This window comes from Eublepharis macularius, chromosome 3 (assembly GCF_028583425.1).
Source record: "Eublepharis macularius isolate TG4126 chromosome 3, MPM_Emac_v1.0, whole genome shotgun sequence".
NCBI lineage: Eukaryota > Metazoa > Chordata > Lepidosauria > Squamata > Eublepharidae > Eublepharis > Eublepharis macularius.
Window position 1 is genome coordinate 95,157,898 of NC_072792.1, and position 19,649 is coordinate 95,177,546.

The window sequence follows — 19,649 nt, forward strand, 5'->3', positions numbered from 1 at the left end:
ATGCTTCAGGATTTTATCCTTGGACCGCGGTTCCGAGGAAGACACCTCAATTTCCAACGCTTTCTCCATCCTCTGGAGTAGATCATTGTATGCTCGAAAATCCTCTGTCGGGGAAGCCTCCTCCGAAGGGCCAATGACTGTTTCTGGTGAATCCAAAGGAGAACCATAGGATCTCTCAAGAGGAAGATCAAACTCGGTATCCGAACAAACGGGTCCGTCTGGAGCCCCTGGGAGAAAAACCACGCATTGAAGGTGAACGGGACCGTCTCCCGGAACCATGCTCGGAACCATAGGGTCTTTCCTCGTAATAACGGTGTCTGGTAGAATACGGGCTATACCTATCCGATCGGTGCCGTGATTGACCCCTCTCCCGGGAGGAACGCGAGGACCATGAATCACGGGAAGGGGAACGAGGTACACCCGAAGGAGTCAGAGGTTTCTCTATCATAATCACGTCCGATTCACGAGATCTCTCAGATACAGGGGTCGTCTTCTGGGAGATAGCATCTCCCGAGCCTCGATGACACTTAGTAGGTGGTTCCGATTCCAAAGCATCTCACTGAGGAGTAATGACACTCTCGAGCACTTGCGTGTCCGATTTAGAGGACCGGTGCTTCTTCTTCTTCTTTTTCTTCTCCACACCCGATCCCACCGGATCTGAAGATCTCGGTTCCAAGGACCTTTGTGAGGCGCTACGTCGATCAGACTGCGAAGCGTTCCGAGGGGTTCTAGGTTCCGAGCGATGCACGGAAGCTTCCCTCACAGGTCGATCTCCAGACCGCGAGTCCGATGGTTCCAAGGCAGGCCTCGACCTCGAGGTCGGATCCGAAGAGGTTGTAGCGACCGGATCCGAAGAGCTGCGCGCCAACTTGACCGGGGTCAGTGGTCTCGAGTCGGTATGCGCGGGAGAATGGTGGGAGCTAGGCGATTTTTCCGCAGATCTTGAAGTCGGGGTAGTGGACTTCCCAAGCGCGGGGGATTTGCCCAAGGCAGGTGGGTCTGTTACCGCCATCGCGCGTCTCCACAAGTAGGCCTGAAGTCTACCCGACCGTTCCGCCCTTTGGAGTGAAGGTGCGGCAGTACTTACAGGTCTGCGGGTTGTGGGTTTCGCCCAAGCAGTATAGACACTGGGAATGACCGTCCGATTTAGTCATTTTTCTATCACACATTGTGCAACGCTTAAATAAAGCTTTCTCAGACATCCTGGAAAAAACGAATGACGCCAATCCAAGGAGTAGAGCTAGCCAAGAACCTCTCAAGTCGGCGGCAAAAGAGGAACTGAGGGTACGTCGGGGGCGCCCCGCCTCTTAGGAGCCGTTTTCGGCGGGAAGACAGCTGCGCATGCGCGCTGGGAGGCGGGAGTGCCCCCTAGTGGTTCTGAGCTGTAAAAATCTCCGAAGTCGGCAGGCCTGCGCGTGCGCAGTCCCATGTGGGACTGCACAGGAAGACCATCGATGAACTCCAGTTCCCATCTGGAGGTTGGCAAGCCTAGCGAAAGCCACCCAGTGAGTTTAATTACAGAGCACATATTTAAAGACAGACTTTCTTGCTCAAAGTCCCACAAGCTGCCCAGTATGCTATGTTGGATGAACTCATTGCCACTAGATAGCTTAGTATGAAAACAGGCTAATGTCACACCTAGAAGCAGTGGTAAATTAAAAGCAAAATGCCCATTTCTATGCTTGTTGACTCAAACTATTCAGTGGTAATACTTCACAACTAAGTAATGTATGAGATTACATCCTGAGGAAGCAAGCCTTAGCAGCTCTACTCAGAAGTAAGTCCCATTTTATTCAGTGAGGCTTACTACCATGAAAGCATTTTTTGGATTGCAGCCTAAGAGTGCCTCTAAACACTGGCTTATCAAGTGTGCTCAAAGGCCATTAAGAAAGTCACATGTTTAATAATGTTCTCAAAGTATGTAGCACAGCTGAGGTACTGCAGAATACTGCTGCATCCAACCAAATAATATTTTATCTTTGCAATATTTCAGTCTTTTAATGCAAGTTTTTTCTAAAACTAACAAATAGAGGTGGGCACGGACTGGAAAATGGCCACGGACCACTGGTCCATGTGCTTTCATGGACCATGGACTTTTAAACAGACCAGACCAGTTCGCAAACTGGTTTGCGACCCGGGCCCTGCCCCTTTCCACCACCCCGTGCCACCCCCTTCGTACCCAGGCAACCCAAACTTGCACAGGCTCTTTGGCAGCCTCTCCTGCAGCCACCCTCCAAGTTGGTTTACGATTGCATTTCGCACATCTGACTTCCAGGCCTCCAAAGTGGCCACCTCAAGGACACTTCGTGTTGCCAGGGACCCTCCTCCTGTTATGGGGCCTGCCATGGACTGTGTCAGTTTCCTGCATTGTTGTTTTAAGGCTCCACCAAAGACTCTGTTTAAAGGCAGCATTGCCCATGCCTGTAACCTGTTCTCTCTGCTGCAATGGGCTGTGCCATCTATGCCTGTTTCCTGCCTCCTTGGGCACCTGCCTCACCTGGGCCCCAAGCCATGCTGCCATCAGCACAGTGCCAGCAGGAGGGAATCTCCATCAGCCTGGCCAGGCAACCTCTGGTCAGTTCCCGTGGGGAGCCCCTTGCAGGTCGGTCACTGGGTCTGCCCTCACCACTACTAACAAGCCCAAGCCATGCCGAGGAAGAAGCCATGTTCCCAGGCAGAAAGAACCAACATGGACAGTTTACTCTGAGGTTGCCATTTTGTGAACTGTTACGTCTGGGGCAGCCAGCCTCACCCTGCTATGTGTATCTTGGAAGCCACCCCGGAATGGAAGCTACGTGCCGGCTGTCTAGAACACCTAATGGACGCATCTCAATACAACCACCGCATTCCAGAGCTGATGCCATCAAGACAACTCCAGCTTCCTGACAAGATTCAATCAACCCGCCTGGCACTCCCCTCCCCTCCTTTGTCCCCTCATCCCGAGGTGTCACTATCACACAATTAAGACACTAAAGTTGTCCATTAGGGATAGCTGTAGACCCATTAAGCCTTTGTTCCCCTTTTGAGAACTACATGGACGGCACCCGCCTCAGGGTATGTTTTGGGGTATTTAAACAAACTTCCCCTGCCATGAGGTGCGCATGCCATTCCTATCCTGAACCTCAACCATCACTCTGCGTGTCTAGTGCAGGCATTAGATATTGCCACGCTTCGTGGCCACATCTTTATTCCTTGCCGTGACCAGGTGCGTATCGCCAGTTCCATCGATCTCAAGTGGGTTCTCCTGCTAATGCAAATGGCTCTATTTTTCCTACTCTTTATTTACTAGTTCTTGTATGTACCTTGCTTGTGTGTGTTATTGTAGGCATATGCAACACTATTAGTAAAAACACATTTTATCTTTATTAGACTTGCCTCTTTATTGCATGAGTAATCTGGAAGAGGGACTCTGGTATAGCTGGTTAAGATCTGCAATAATTAAAACCAGACTGCAGCTAATTTCCCCATAAAATAACAGTTTTGGTAACACCAGTACAGAGAATAGGAGCCGCAAAAGCCAAATGGCTGGCATTGCCTCGCAGCACCCAAACATAGTAATCAAAACCTGGCATGGACTTTCCAAAGACTTCTATTTTTTAACACCTTTCATTCAACAACAATGTTCAGTAGAATTTCTTTCCCACATGTTTTAACTCAGTAGACCTTATTTTCTCCACAGATTTTCATTTTAGTAGACTTTTTTTCAAAGGTTTTCATGTAACACTCTTCAATTGTTATCACTTTTCCAAAGACTTAGACAAACAAAAACTTCCACTCCCCAATTCTGACTGACCCTTACTAGCCCTTGGTGGAAGGAGGGAGACTTGTGCTCCTCCTGTCCAGGAGAGGCGGCTCACATGAAACCCACCTACCACATGGGGCTGCATCAGCAACGGATGCCCTCCCCGGGGTCAGGGAGAACAATTCCTCATGATGGGGAGGGAATGACTGGATGTACTTGAATGAAAGCCAACTCCACAACAGGAGACCATGTAGTGATTCAAAGGCCCCTTGCTGGAATGGAAGGCACGGGAGGGATGGAAAGGATGCCTTCCATACCTTGGGAGGAGACTTATGCTACCCTATTCAGAGGGAGCCTCTTTGGGCAGTGGCCAACAAATCCCACCACAGTGACGTGGTGTGCCTGCTTGCTTGGGTTAGGGGCAGGGCTCTGACCTACTTGTCACTGGACCTTGGGAATTGAAGATCTCATTTCCCTCCACTCCAAGTTTAGTTATTTGAGGCCCCCCCTCACCATCTTGCGGAGCAGAAGGCTCCACCACAGTGACCCACTTCAAAGGCTTCTTGTGAGGATAAAATGGAGAAAAGCTTTTGTCGCACCACCACAGAGAAATCTCCCACGGATGGTTTCTCCACTGACAGCAAGGAAAAGCTCAGCTGACAAAAGGGGTGTCCAAGTCCCCTCTTGGGGCTGGCGGAAGGAAAGCCCTTCCCAACTTTGGGGAGGGTGACTCTAAGTCACCTTGCAGGGGGGAGCTTCTTTCCCCCCAGGGAACTCAACTTAGAGGAAAGGTGGTCACAACCAAAACACACCGCAGCCACAGGGTAGCCGTCAGAAAAGAGAGGGACTCGCCTCACCATCGCTGGAGTCAAGTACGCACCGCCCTTTCATCTATTTAAAAAACAATAAATAAATGATAAATTACATTTTAAAGGGGCGGTCCCACATTGCAGAGGTGGGTATCAATGGCAGCCGCCACCTCCTTGCAGGGCCCCCCTTTCTTTGGACAGGGTGGGTTGAGTGGGGAGAGGGCGGCCACCACGTTGTAGAACTGGCTGTCGACTGCGGCCATCCCCTCCCTGCAGGGGGCCCCCTACCCTTGGACTGGGTTGGGGTGAATGGAAAGAGGGCGGCCGCCACATTGTAGAAGTGGGTGTCGGCGGCCTCTCCCTCCCTGCGTCTCCCCGCATCTCCAGAACCACTCTGCTGCTGCTCTCAGTCAGAGATGGCCTACCTGTCACAGGCCATCTCCCCTTTCGAGGGGTGCTACCCGCCGACAAATTCCACCTCACCGATGTGGCAACCATGACTTATGCCCTCCCCGATGGTAGGGGACGAAGGGAACGAGTCCCACAGATATGGGGGTTAATATAGGGGACTCGGGGGTCTCAGCAAGGTACTCTCGCACCATCACCTCTGCTGCAGGTGCAACCCTTTTCTTCCTCATGCCGGCAACCTCCCAGTTCAGCACCGAGGACCATTAGTTGGAGTGGTTCCTGTGGGGTGAGCTCTCCTGGCCTGGGGTGCCAGGCTCAACCTCCACCACTGCCTCCTCCTCCTCCTCTGGCTCATCAGTCACCAGCCCCTCTTCCATGCCCTCTTTCCTCCAGCCGTGTCTTTTAGCCTGTAACATGCGGACCTCGTTGCAGAGCTCCTTCTTCCATTGTTTGAACTCACACTGGTGCATGGTGATGGCGTCCTTTACATGTGGATCACACATGCAGGCCATTCTGTACGTCCACTGTTTGCAGAGAGGATGCAAACAGGTGGCCACACCTGCCTGCAACCTCTTCACCAAGTCCCTGACACTTGGAAGAAGGGGTTCCCCTCGCTTCAGTTCTTTGGCCAGTGCCTAGTCCAGCCCACGAATCAGGGGAATGGCTTGCCCCAGGCTGGACTGGTAGGAACAGAGATCGGTGGTGTCCCAAAATGGCTTGAGGACACGGACCATTTGAGAGAGGACTAGCCAATCCACAGACCTGATGCTGAGCACATATCCAGCATGCATGACAGGCATTGAGGACATGATGTCCTCCAACACGTCTTTGCTCCACCAGATACACTATCATCACATAGGTGGAGTTCCAACGGGTGGCCATGTCGTGGAAGAGCTCATGCTCTGGATCTCCCCCCTCCCCCTGCTTCTTCGGCAACTGGCGGACAGACTTAATGCTGCAGGAAAAATGGGTGCAGAGAAGACAAAAGCCATCCAAGAGGTTGCGCATCTTCAACGTTCCCTGGTCCCAGATGGCCTTGACTGTGCTACCCAATCTGAGAGCATCCCCCAAGACCAGGTGTAGCTTATGCGACAGACAAACAATGCACTCCAGGGATGCCTCATTCAGGGCGGCCAGCATGTTTCTACCAGCGTCAATGACATGTAGCCATGGACAGCATCACCCAGGGGCACCCACTCCCTCAGTGAACCCTTCAGCATGGCGGCAATGTTCTTCCCACTCTGATCCACATCCATCCCCCGTGCCTGGGGCAGAACCACTCTGTAGCCCACCGGCAGGGATGGCTCCTCCTCTGAGGGGCCGAATTTGACCATGGTGTTCCGGAGGTCCTCCAGTTGCCACTAGTGGGCAGTGACGGCGAGGTAGCCGTGATGACGGCTATTCCACAGATCCGCTATGAAGTGCACAGTCCACCCTCCTGCTCCGGCCAGCTGGTTCCTGACCATTTCTGCCACGCAGTTATAGATGGCGGGCAAGACTTGCCGGCCAATGGTCCGCTGCGAGGGCATTGAGAATCATGGGGCAAAATGATGAAACATCCGGCGAAAGTCCACACCCTCCAACACAGATAAAGGGAGTCCATCCAGGGCTATCATCTCAGCCAGTACATGAGTTCTCGTCTCCTGAGCCTTCCCCCTGAATCTTTTGCTTGGCAGGGTCGACCTCGAGGGAACAAGTTCCTGAAGGGTAGCCTGCCTAGAAGTTCCACTCCCACCCACAGCACTCTCAGGCATGAGAGTCTTCTTCCTCGGGGTGGACCTCCATTCCACTCATCCTTCTCCCTGCTCAAAAGCCCTCTTGACCCCACCGCTGGATGGTTCTTCTTGAGACAGCAGGCTCGGGTGATGCCTCTGCAGATGCCTGCAGAGGACACTGGACGACAGGTGATTGGGGTCCACGTCCCTATGCACCATGGCATTGCAGACCTGGTAATGCACTGAACAGGGGTCGTTTGGGAGGGTTTGGAAGTGCTGCCAAAGTGTGGGATTGAAACGGCGACTGGGAATCTGTGGCTCAGGAGGAGGACAGAGTGCAGACAGGGGAAGCCACAGGAGGTTGGGATGGGGAGAAGCTGGATGTTTCTGCTGGACACCCCGATACCCCCTGAAATCCCTCCACAAAGAGTGTTAGCAGCTGATCTTCCACCGGCAACGCTAAGAGCTCTCCTGCCTCCTCCTCGATCCCCAAAAGTGCATCTGTAGAACGAGGCACTGCTTTCAAGGTCTCCTTGTCCCTGGTACCACTGGTACTGGGCACCGATGGGCAACCAGGACAACTTTTGCAATTCTTCCCCCCATGACCACTCTTATTCCTCATTCCAACCCTCTTGGTGCTATGAGAAAAGATCTCTACAATCAAGTAAGGATTTTAAACGAAGTACAGAGCCAGCCCCAAAAGCTTGGTGAAGGGTAGGGCAGAGCCCAGTGGCACCCAGCTGGACCCCAGAAGAGAGGGAAGAATGCAACCCAAAAGGCACTCAAGATTTTTCATGCATCTTTTGTATCGATTGGTTCAGTTCTTTATAACCTTCTGTAACTTTCCTCTCCAATCCTTCAATCGTTGCGTCTACTGAGGTTTGCCACTCTTTTATCTAATTTTTTCGTCATACTTGGACTTGGCTTAGAGCCCCCCCCCACAAGTCCGCTCTTTTTTTTAAATCTGTTTTGCTTTTTTATTGTTTCCCCCTTAATATTACTCACTTTGCTGGTCTCGATAAAAGAAAAAAAAATTCAATTTGGATCCAAAATGTCGGGCGCGATTTCTCTATGGTAACTGGAATCGCTTCTTCCCTCAGCTACAATGGCGTATTTCCTGTTCCTTTAGTCCCAATTTCTCGCGATACTTGCTTTGTTTTGCTTCTGGGTCTTCTTTCTTCTCGCTGTTATTCCTGCTTCCCACTTGTTCTTGTCCTCTCTAGGCATGCGTTGTCTTCTCCTCTCCCAGTCTCATCTCCTCTCGCGATGTTTCAACGCTATTTCCCAGCTCCCTCCTCCTCTCTCACGCCGGTTATCTCGCTTCAAACCGCAAGTATGTATAAACAATCCTTTATATCGCTCTTTTTGTCCTTAAAACTTGACAAATTAGGGATTCTTACTCAAATATTGTTCCTTATTGTTTCCTCTATTTAATTAAGTCTTTTTGTTACTTTAATATCTGGTCTTTTTTCCTGCTTTTTCTGTTCAAAAGTCCGATAACAATCTTTACCTTACGCTGCTTACTTGGGTTGTCTGTGCTGTTTCCTCCGTTTCTAGTTGGTCAAATCCGGTACTGAGGCTTGGTTTCTGACGATCTTATGCCAATTCAATGACTCCAGAGGTACTGCGGAGTTAGTAGTTCGCTCTTCTCCGAGGGGACCTCAAGGTGATGGGGAAAATCCTTGATTCAGAACCCCCCCATCACCGAGATCACACACTCACGGGGCCGCATAGCATTCAGGACCCCCTTCACCCTGAAGGGGGGACGGTAGCAGGCATTCAAGCACCTCGCTTCCCAAAAACAGTATCTTGGATAGCCCAGCTCCCTAGGCTACTTCAGATCGCCATTAATCCGAAACCGGATTAATAAAAGAATTGAAAGAGGTAATTAAAACGGAGGTGGCAGAATTGGCTAAGAATATGGAGGGAATTAGAAATGAACTACAAGCATCAAACAACAAGGTGCAAGAAGTGGAACAGAAGACTAATGATTTAGCTACAGATGTGAAGATGAAAAACCAAGTGATGCAGGAGAGAATAGCGGCAATAGAATGTAAGGCAACGGAAAGACAACTAAGATTTAGGAGCGTTCCAGAATCAATGGCGCAAAATGTACAAGACCAAATGACGGATATTTTAGTAGAATTTCTGAATTACTGCAAATTTGGATCTAGTATATAGGGTCAATTCCGCATATGCACAACAAAAGAACCTACCAAGAGACATTATTGTGCAGTTAATAACGAAAAGAATGAGAGAAGAGATTATCCAAAGACATTTTGTGACTCCCCTATTACTGGAGTGAAGTAGGATCAAGATAATGAAAGAGGTACCTAGAAGAATTCTCCAAGAGAGGAAAAAATTGACCCAGAAGTTGAGAAAGACATCAGATACAGATGGGAAATACCAGAAGGGTTGAGCTTCTACTTTAACGGCTTGAGAGTCATAATTAAATCAAGACAGCAAATGGAGAAGTTTCTCTCTGAGAATGCAAATGACTTTTCTAGATCAGTAGGAAAATAGAATGATGGAATACAAATTAATATCATGGAATGTAAATGGACTAAATTCACCACAGAAGAGAAGAACTATTTTTCATTGGCTAAAAAAACAAAATTGCAATATAATCTGTCTACAAGAAACACATATTAAGGATAAAGATGAGAAAGTCTATGACAAGTGTCCAGATAAAGACGTTGGGGGGTTTTTTGCGGATGCAGAGAAAGCCTTTGACAACTTGAATTGGGATTTTATGTTTGGATCGATGGAAAAGATGGATCTAGGTAAAGAATTTATAGAAGCTGTAAAAACAATCTATAAGAACCAAAGAGCAGCAATCTGTGTTAATGATGACCTGACGGAGAAATTTGAAATAAGGAAAGGAACAAGACAAGGTTGTCCACTGTCGCCGCTGTTATTTGTAATGGTCTTAGAAATACTATTGAGGCAGATAAGAGAAGACGAGAATATAAAAGGGATTAAAGGGGTCTTCATACAAGCTAAGAGCATTTGCAGATGATGTGATTTTTATAGTTGAAGACCCAGTACAAATTCTGCCAAGATTGTTAGCAAAGATCAAAGAGTTTGGAGATTTAGTAGGCTTTTATATAAATAAAAAGAAATCGAAAATAATAACAAAAAATATGACGAAGAAGAAGCAACAAGAACTGATGGAAGTAACAGATTGTGAAGTGGTACAAAAAACAAAGTATCTGGGAATAGAGCTGACAGTAAAAAAATATTGATTTGTTTAAAAACAACTATGAAAAGCTCTGGACAAATTGAAAAAGATATGATAAAATGGAACAAATTGAATTTATCATGGTTAGGTCGGATTGCTACAATCAAAATGAATGTGCTGCCTAGAGTTATGTTTTTGATGCAAACGATACCAATTGTTAAGGACAAAAACCAGTTTGAAAAATGGCAGAGGAAAATATCAGAATTTGTGTGGGCAGGAAAGAAACCTAGAGTAAAAATTAAAGTGCTCTGTGACGCAAGAGAATGAGGTGGTATACAATTACTGGATTTTCGACTGTACCATGAAGCAATATGCTTGGTATGGCTAAAAGAATGGGTGTCCTTATCCAATCATAAGTTGTTAAATTTGGAAGGCTATAACAAACTTTTTGGATGGCATGCATACTTATGGTATGATAATTATAAAATGGACACAATGTTCCAGCACCATTACTTGAGAAGAAATTTACTGTCAACTTGGTTAAAATACAAAACATTTATAGAGCAAGAGAAACCAATGTGGATTGTTCCTGCAGAAGTAATTAACCCGAATTTGGAATATAAAGGAGATGAATGGCTTACTTATAAAGAACTATTAAAAACCGAAAACAATGAGTTGAAACTTAAATCAAATGAAGAATTACCATTTAAATACAGTTGGCTGCAATATCGACAAATTAAAGACTTATTTGAAGCAGATCAAAGGAAGGCAGGTTTCAGAAATAAAAACTCAGAATAAGATGAACTTTTATTGGGGGATAATAATAAAATAATTTCTAAAATGTATAAATTATTGTTAAAATGGTATACTGAAGATGAGACGATTAAGGTTCAAATGGTAAAATGGGCAATAAATTGTAATAATGAGATTATGATGGATGCATGGGAACAGTTGTGGAAAAATACTTTAAAAATTTCAACGTGTACCAGTATTAAAGAGAATGGCTATAAAATGATATACAGATGGTATTTAACACCGAAAAAGTTAGCCATTGCTAATAAGCAGCTATCCAACAAGTGTTGGAAATGTAAAGAGCATGAAGGTTCTCTATTTCATATGTGGTGGACTTGTGATAAGGCTAGAGACTTCTGGTCTAAAATACGTACTGAAATGTCTTTAATACTCCAAAATAATGTAGTTAAGAATCCAGAAATGTTATTGTTATCCTTGCATTTAGAAGACATTGATAGAAGGGACAGAGTAATACTGTACTATATGATAACGGCAGCAAGAACTTTGTATGCACAATATTGGAAGAAGAAATACCGAAAACTGAAGAGTGGATACAAAAAGTGTTATATATGGTGGAAATGGACAAATTAACAAGGAAATTGAGAGAGCAAGATCCGAAAGAATTTTTTGAGGACTGGGGGAAATTGAAGAAATACTTAGAAAAAAGATGGGATGTTAAAGGACAATTATGGTTTTTTTAGTGTTATTAAGTAAGATAAGATATAATGTAAATCTTTACCATTAAGTTTAAAATGACAACTAAGAGATAGCATTTGTAACAAGAAACGGGGGGTTGAAGTGCTGTTGGAAGTCAATAGAGGAAAGGGGGAGGGGAGGGGTGGGGAGCATATACTATATATATAGGGGATAATTAGTAAGTAAGATATAATAACAATATGTATGTTATGTTAACCATCCAATAATTTTTTAAAAAAAAAAAACCAAAAGGCACTCAAGAAAGGCTTAGAAAGAACTCAAGCAAAGAGCCTCAAAAGCATACTGCCGGTCATCAGAGAGTGGGTGTTTCATAGAGCCCAATAGCGGTCCACGGGCACGTCAAAAGCTGGGAAGGAAAGCACCCCTAAAAGCACTCTATATGGTGAAGGAAAGGCTTAGGAAGAACTCAAGCAGAGAGCCCCAAAGGAGTACTGCAGGTTGTCAGAGAGTGGGTGTTTCACAGAGCCCAATAGCAGCCCCCCGGCACCTCAAAAGCCAGGAAGGAAAGCACCCCAAAAGGCACTCTCTGTTTAGGGAAAGAAAGGCTTAGAAAGAACTCAAGCAGAGAGCCCCAAAAGTGTGCTGCCGGTCGTCAGAGAGTGGTTGTTTCACAGAGCCCAATAGCAGCCCCCCTTGCATCTCAAAAGCCAGGAAGGAAAGCACCCCGAAAGGCACTCACTGTTTGCAAAAGAAAGGCCTTGAAAGAACTCAAGCAAACAGCGCCAAAAGCTGCCTTACACCCACTGCGGGTCTGCGAGTGAGTGGGGTCAGAGCACAATAGAACCCACCACCAGGAACCAAGAAGTAAGAGTTTGAAAAAACAACCTGAGCCAGAGAACTGAAGGATTTGAAAGGGGAAAGAAATCAGAGCAACTCAATAGCACGGTAAAAGGATTTTAAAAAAGTGCTCTCACCAAGTAAACAAGATGTGAAAGGCACAAAAATTTAAACAGAAATGGAGGAAAGAATAAGCCCTCTTGCAACCAAAACCCCATGCTAAGGCACAAGCTGCTCTCGCAACGTGCAAAGCAAAAGAAAAACTTCTGCAGCAAGCAGTTGCTAACTCGTGCTTCCACCTGCAATGTGAAGCAGTGCTCCGCGCGCTTTCTCTTATATACAGAAATGCTACAGAATAATAGGCGCTCTCTGTTTGGCTGACAGAACTGCCAATCAAGGTTTCCTGGGCTGAGATTGGTGTGTTTCAAACAGGGAAGGTGGCTCCACACCATTGCCTAGGAAATTGATCAAGCGACAACGGTGGGAATCCTGGCATAACAGGCCAACAGACAGAACACCCCAAAGTTCGTTGCTTTCATGAAAAGAACACACGCCCACGGCCCGCGTGTTCACAAATACCGAACAAGGTAAATCCATGGGGAAATTAGGTCCATTATGAGGTCCGTGCCCACCTCTACTAACAAACCCATAGTGTACTGTGATTAGGCATGAAAGACTGCATACACAAGAGTGTGTATTTCTGTTCAAGCTATCCTTAAGACTATAAAATCCATGATGCAATGTGACTGTGTGAAAGCACATGTATGAAAACATCTAGGGCATTTAATTAAGCAGTTGTCAATATATAGTAAAAGAATGACCACTGCAAAAGAAAGGAGCAGAAATTTGAATAGGCTGCTCTATGTTTCAAGAAAATTCACTGAGGGAGAAAAGTAGATTTCAAAACAAAAATCCTCTTTTTGGTAGAGAGCCTAGCATCTGCATCCTGAGGATACTAATGAGAATCTTGACTTTCATTTTCAAAAGCTTAATATTAGTCATATTGGTGGCTGCAATTATGCTCAGTTACTCATGTATAAACCTTGTTTGGTTTCCTTGGTACTTATGGTACATGTAATTTCATAGAGTTTATCCTCCAGAACTGTAATTTCCTCCAAGAGTTCCTCCAGTTAACTCATATGCTTAAATAAACTGTGACTAGATCTTTCATCCACACATTTCTCTAATCATTTTTAAAGTCCCTAATACCCTCTAGCAGTTGCTACTTCATGTGGCAGTGAACTCCACTCTTTAACATCCAGAAGTTAGCCGTGTTAGTCTGTAGTTGAAAAATAGTAGAAAGTGCAGTAGCACTCTTAAGACTAACCAGCTTTATTGAGGCATAAGTTTTTGAGAACCACATGCATAAGTGTGTGTCATCAACATATTGATGGCACCCAATACCAATGCCTCAGACAATCTAATTCAAGTCTTTTAATCAAATGGACTCTGTTTTTGGAAAAGGCATGCTCAAAACTTGCAAGTTGCTGCTCACAAATTAGATTTCTGGCTCACAACACTGCATCGCTTAGAGGGGACATTGCTGCTAGGTAAGGGGCAGGGAGGTGAGCGGGCCCAAAACGCAGTAGGACTCCCGGGGGTGGCTGTGCCCTGCGCAATGACATCACTTCCCGGAAGTGACATCTCTTCCCGGCAGTGGCATCACACATTCCTGGAAGTGGCATCACTTCCCGGAAGTGATGTTGCTTCCTGGAAGTGGTATTGCGCATTCCCAGGAGCACGCATGTGCAGAGCGCGCATGCACAGATGGTAACACTGAGTTCCATCACCTCTTTTCCCAGAAAAAAAGCCCTGAATATATGGTTGTATTAATGAAACTAACTTAATCACAGTGGTATCAATAATTATACCACAGAGAAGAATTACAGTGCCATCTAAGCCGAGTTATACTCATTCATTTCAATGGACTTAGAAGGGTGTAACTGTACTTAAGATGGCACTGCCAGTCTTTAAGCAGCAAACATATGGCCATATTTGCTTATCTATCGAAAGTTACAGGTCCAGATGTATATGAACTTAGAAAGTTGTTTATTTATACAAAACAGAGCTTTCCTGTATATACAATAGAATGCAATTCTATTTTATACTTTAGGGAATAGTTTACGGTTATTGTAGAAGCTATGCAAAACTCTGGTAAATGAGCTGCATTAAATTCTGCAGTAGTAGGAACCCAATATGGTCATGTAAAATGAAATCCAGGTTCATTTTTTCCCTAACAACCTCATCTTAAAACACCATTGAATTCCTCTGAAGGCGGCTGTGAGTCATTTTACCCAGCTTACGATGTTAGGAAAAACCCATGTTCACTCTTACGTCCAAAGATCATACATATTTTACAGTGTAGTAACATCAGCATGAGGTAACACCCAACTCTACCTCTTTTTCTTCCATTAGATCCTAAGGAGACTGTACATTTTTGTTACGCAGTGCACAGAATTAGTGTCACACTGGATGAACACAAATAAACTGAAGCATAACCCACAGAAGACAGAAACATGCCTGACTGAAACAGACAATGGTATGCAACTGATATTCAGTAGTGCTGTACTCATCCCATCCCCAAAAACTCAGGTTTGCAATGTAAGTTTCCCACTGGACCCAGCATTTCTTCTTGATGTCAAACTGGCAGCTGTGGCCAAGAATGTTTACCAGCTGAGGCTGATATAAGAACTGTGACCATTCCTAGAGAAGTCTTCCACAATGGCCCTTGAGTTGGTGACTTCTATAATAGATTAGGGTTACAATCTATATAGAACTGTTTTTGAAAAGTTCTCAAAAGTTTCAACTGATTCAAAAGTGCAGCTGCCTGATTTTTAACACGGGCAAGTTGGTAGAACATTACATCTCTGCAGTTGCATCTTCACTGGCTGGTACTCATGTCCATGCACAATTTAAAGTGCTATTTTGCCTTTTAAAACCCTAAAAGTTTGGAACCAATATACAAGGACCAGCTCCTGGAGAGGCCCTACTTTGGGTTCCTCTTTCCTCAGAAGTTCAGTGGATAAAAACAGGGGATAAGGCTTTTTTGGTAACTCCTCCAAGACTTCAAAATTCTATCCTCATGAGGTTTGCTTGCTTGTTTTTCCATAAAGACTTTTGCTTATGCAGGATTTTGAGTTTGGTTAAGGAGATTCTGGCCCTCTGATTGTTTTGCATATTAGACTTATTAAGAGAGGTTTTCTCTTATCAGCTTTGTTATAGATTTTTTGCTTTAACTGATCTTTTTGTTATGATCTGTAACAAACTTTACTGAGTTTTATTGTAAGCTGCCACAGAGGTCTATGAGACCAAAAGGTGGGCGTATGTATGTTATAATTAAGGAAGTGTTTGTTTTGACACAAGTCACACAGGATGTTAAGACTGGCAGCAGCCTCCAAGTAAGAGTATATCAGGCATAATATCACAGTTTCATCTTTATGTGACAGTGTACATTGGTTTTTCCTTTACGCTACTATATATCCCCTAAAAGACACACATTTAGATCTTGATACAGTATTGTTTGAGAGGTATACTCACTCTGAAATCTGTGTTAGAATAATAAAAATTTAAACATACATTTTCCTATAGAATCACTAAAAGGTACAGGATTATATTTATTGCTTTATCGCATCTTTAGAGATAATAATTGCTTTGGGATGAACATACATAACATGATCTAAACTAGTTAGCAAAGGCAATAGATAACATCAACATTTTTGCCTCCTATCATCAACTAATACTACCCTTAATATAGAGTAAAAAATCAGGACATGGATACTTTACAGAACATTGAAAGGACAGGATAGCCCAGGTCAGTTAAGCTATTATACCCATTAAGATATAACATAGAAATCACTATTGCTAATTCCTGAAGGAATATAGTAAGCATAAAAATATTGCTTCTCTCACCTGAATAGCAATCATCCTAGAACGGGGGTTGTTTCTTATTACAGATTTATTATCAGTTTCCACTTTGGTAACAGAACGACATCCAGCTTCATTACTATGATGCTCAATCTGATCAAGGTTTTGTTCATGAGGTTGATTTTCTGACTTTAATATGCACTCAAGAATCTGGAACTTCTGTACATCACTCGCTGCAAGATTATCAACGCTGTAGTCACCATCTGATATAGCTTCTGGATCAGTATCAAGGTAAGCATCATAACTTGCAAATATATAATTAGACTGATCTGATACATCTGGTGTAAGTGATATCTGAGTAATGACTGGAAAGTCTGAAGGAACTTCATTCAGAAATACTGGATGGATCTCAGATAAAGTTGAAGGCATTGATAATTCTGATGTAGACAGTGATGCTGCTATTGTGTCAGTTGTCTGATTAGAAAAAGAATATGTAGAGACAAAAGGACTAAAAGAGGAATGGCTGGTAGTCATATATTCTAGATTACTGATGGCTACTGAGTCAGTAGTTACTGGCATAAATGGTTTATTAATATGAGAGATAGGCGTAAACTCCTTAGCGGCTGGGTTTAAACGTGGTTTGCTTTGAGAACTCTGTTCTTGACTAGATAAGCAAGTTGAATAATTTTCTCCATTTCTATTTCTTTGTTCAACTCCAGAAGCATCTACATTTTCATTCAGTATAACTGCATGTTTCATTAAACCAATAAGGTCACCCATCATAATAAAACGAAGAGACTGCAGCAGGAAAGATTTCAGACCACCAGCATCTTCCACAATCTTATGGGTGCTTGCAGGAAAGTATTCATATTCTCCAATTAACAGAGGGCTATCAATTTCCATAGGGCCATGTTCTTCCAAGATTTGAAAAAAATAGCTGTGGAAGTAATTAAAATTCTAATTTCAGGGCAAAGTTGTACATTGCACTTGTTCAATTACTTATACAAATATAGCACAGCATAATAAAATAAGGAATTCAAAAGTACTCCAAAAAAAACTTCAGAAGAAAAACATCTAAAGTTTTCAAAAAGGATTAATTACTATGCAAATTTTGTACTAGACATTACAAGCAGCTGCAAATCAGATTCTTATCAAAAATCTTCTAGTGACAAGTTGTTAGCAACATACTTTGTCCTAGCAATACAATATTTAGAATAAACAAATGTTTTTTAAAAATTTCTGCCAACTGGAACAGTTAAGTGTAGTTAGAGCAGGCATTTAAGATTAGGAGTAGAGGTGTGCACAGATCGGGGGGAAAAACATGGGCTGTCGGGCCATGGTCCATCACATTTCATGGACCATGAACTTTTCACGAACCCACCCCGGTTCATGGACCAGTTTGTTGGTCCATGGTCCGTCACTTTGGGAGTCTGTCAGCTGAAGCCAGCCCCGCGGGGGGAGCACTAATTTCCGTGCCTCTTGCAAGCGAGAGCCACAGAAACAGATGCTTTAAACCCCACACCTTGCTTCAGCTAGCAGGCGGGGAAGTCCCTGCGCATCAGCTGGAGCAAGCCAAGGGGTTTTAAATGTTAAAGCGCCCCTTTCCCCATGGCTTGCAAGCCGCGCAGAAAGGGGTGCTTATCAACCCCCCTCAGTCAGCTGGAGCAAGCCAAGGGGATTTAAATATTAAAGCACCTCTTTCCGTGCGGCTTGCAAGCCATGTGGAACGGGGTGCTTTGCAACCCAGTGTGACTTGCTTCAGCTGGCTGGCCAGGGAGGATGCTCCCCTGCCCATCAACTGAAGCCAGCCCTGTGGAGGAGCGCCCATTTCCATGTCACTTGCAAGCGAGGGGCACAAAAATGGGTGCTTTAAACCCCATGCCTTGCTTCAGCAGGCAGGCAGGGAAGTCCCTGCCTGTCAGATGAAGCGAGACCTGTGGGGAGCGCCCATTTCAGTGCAGCTTGCAAGCGAAGGGCATGGAAACGGGGGCTTTAAAGGCACGAACCAATGGACTGACAGACTAGCCCCAAAGTCATCAGGTCTGTGGAAAATATGTGCCCCATGACTCTCTGGTTTGTGAACGGCGAACTGGGTTGGTCTGTGTTAAATTTTGGTCTGTTTTCCAGTCCGTGCCCACCTCTAATTAGGAGTAAAAAACAGCAAGAATTTCAGATGGAAATATACTAACTAAATAAGAACTACAGACACGCATACAAAAGAAAGATTACTCATGGAAGAGAATGTAGGAAATGGAGCTCTATAATATTCCCAAAGGATCTGTGCTCAACAGCTCACTCCCATAACTTTGCCTTATTTATTAAGGTTTCAAAAGTTAAGAATCAATGAAAAGGAACAGTCAATATCCTATTAAAGCAGTCAATACCTTATTAAATTATAGGCATAAAGGAATCAGAGACTAGCATGCATTTGGGACTAGCATGCTACTTTCCTCAAGTTTTATAGCCAGAAGCTATCAAGCTCCCAAGCGGTTTATGAAACACAGCTTGGGGAGCGGGCAGCAAGTGTGGAAAGAGAAATTCACAATAGTTCCAACAGCAACGCAGATGATGCTCATCCATGTCTCTAGCAGAAGCAATTTGAATGAGTTTTGTAAAAAGCATATAGATTTTTCATTCATTAACTCCTCCCTCCATATCTTTCTTTAGTTTAATGCTTTTCTTTAATAAATAAAACCTATTAAAAGGGAAAATGGCAACATACTCATATAAGTTTTCACACGTTGGGTCTGGATAGTTGTCCAACATTCTGTGATAACTGCTACCGGAAGAAACATTAAACAAAGCTTCAAATTCCTCAACTTGATCATAAAGATAATCTGGAATTCTGAAAGGCTCAGATGGATTCATAAAACTTCTGTTAAAACAAGAAATGAGAAAGACAACCTGGTTATAAATGGAGATAGTTCCAGGTGGGTAGCCATGTTAGTCCAGTAGCACCTTAAAGACCAACTAGATTTCTGTAGGTATCTGACAAAGGGAGCGTTGACTTTCAAAAGCTCATACCTTGGAAATCTAGCTGGTTTTTAAGGTGCTACAGAAGCCAAATCTTGCTCTTCTTATAAACAGAAATATTCAGATTAATATTTAATAAAAAACTCAACTCTGATGATTCAATTTGTTTCAGCCACAAGTCGTAACTAACAATAATAATAAAATACATCAGAAAGCCAGTTTGGTATAGTGGTTAAGAATGTGGGACTCTAATCTGGAGAACTGGGTTTGATTCCCTCATTCCACCACTTGAAGCCAGCTGGGTGACCTTGGGTCACTCCAATACAAAGGTAGGGGTAAACATCAAATTCTCTGCAGAACCGGCATTTAACATAGTTGGAAGTAAAAGGGTTCAGAAGGGCCTTCACTCTTGCTACGTGCTCTGCCCTTCCCTCTGCCATACTTGCAGGCAAGTACAAGAACATTCCCTTTACTGAAAGGCTTTGTTCTTGCCAGACAAGAGAGGTTGAGACTCACGGGCACAGGCGGGCCGAAACAGACAGGAACGCTGGCACTCGCACAACCACGTGTAATTCTTAATGTCTGTTTCGGCTCTCTGGAACACGTTTTTCTTATGTCTGTATTATAAACTGGTACAGAATAAGTTTATTATTCCGCTGTTGCGGGGGAAT

At 44.3% G+C, this 19,649-nt stretch overlaps 1 protein-coding gene across 1 annotated transcript in view; it reads right to left on the minus strand.

The window, feature by feature from the left end:
* Positions 1-19,649, minus strand: part of TTC3 (tetratricopeptide repeat domain 3) — a 209,880-nt gene that overhangs the window by 65,596 nt on the left and 124,635 nt on the right. The window contains exons 32-33 of the mRNA XM_054973156.1: positions 18,728-18,880; positions 16,051-16,942 (exon numbers count right to left, since the gene is read on the minus strand). Of these exons, the coding sequence (XP_054829131.1) occupies positions 16,051-16,942; positions 18,728-18,880 (1,045 nt within the window). The remainder of the gene's footprint in view (positions 1-16,050; positions 16,943-18,727; positions 18,881-19,649) is intronic.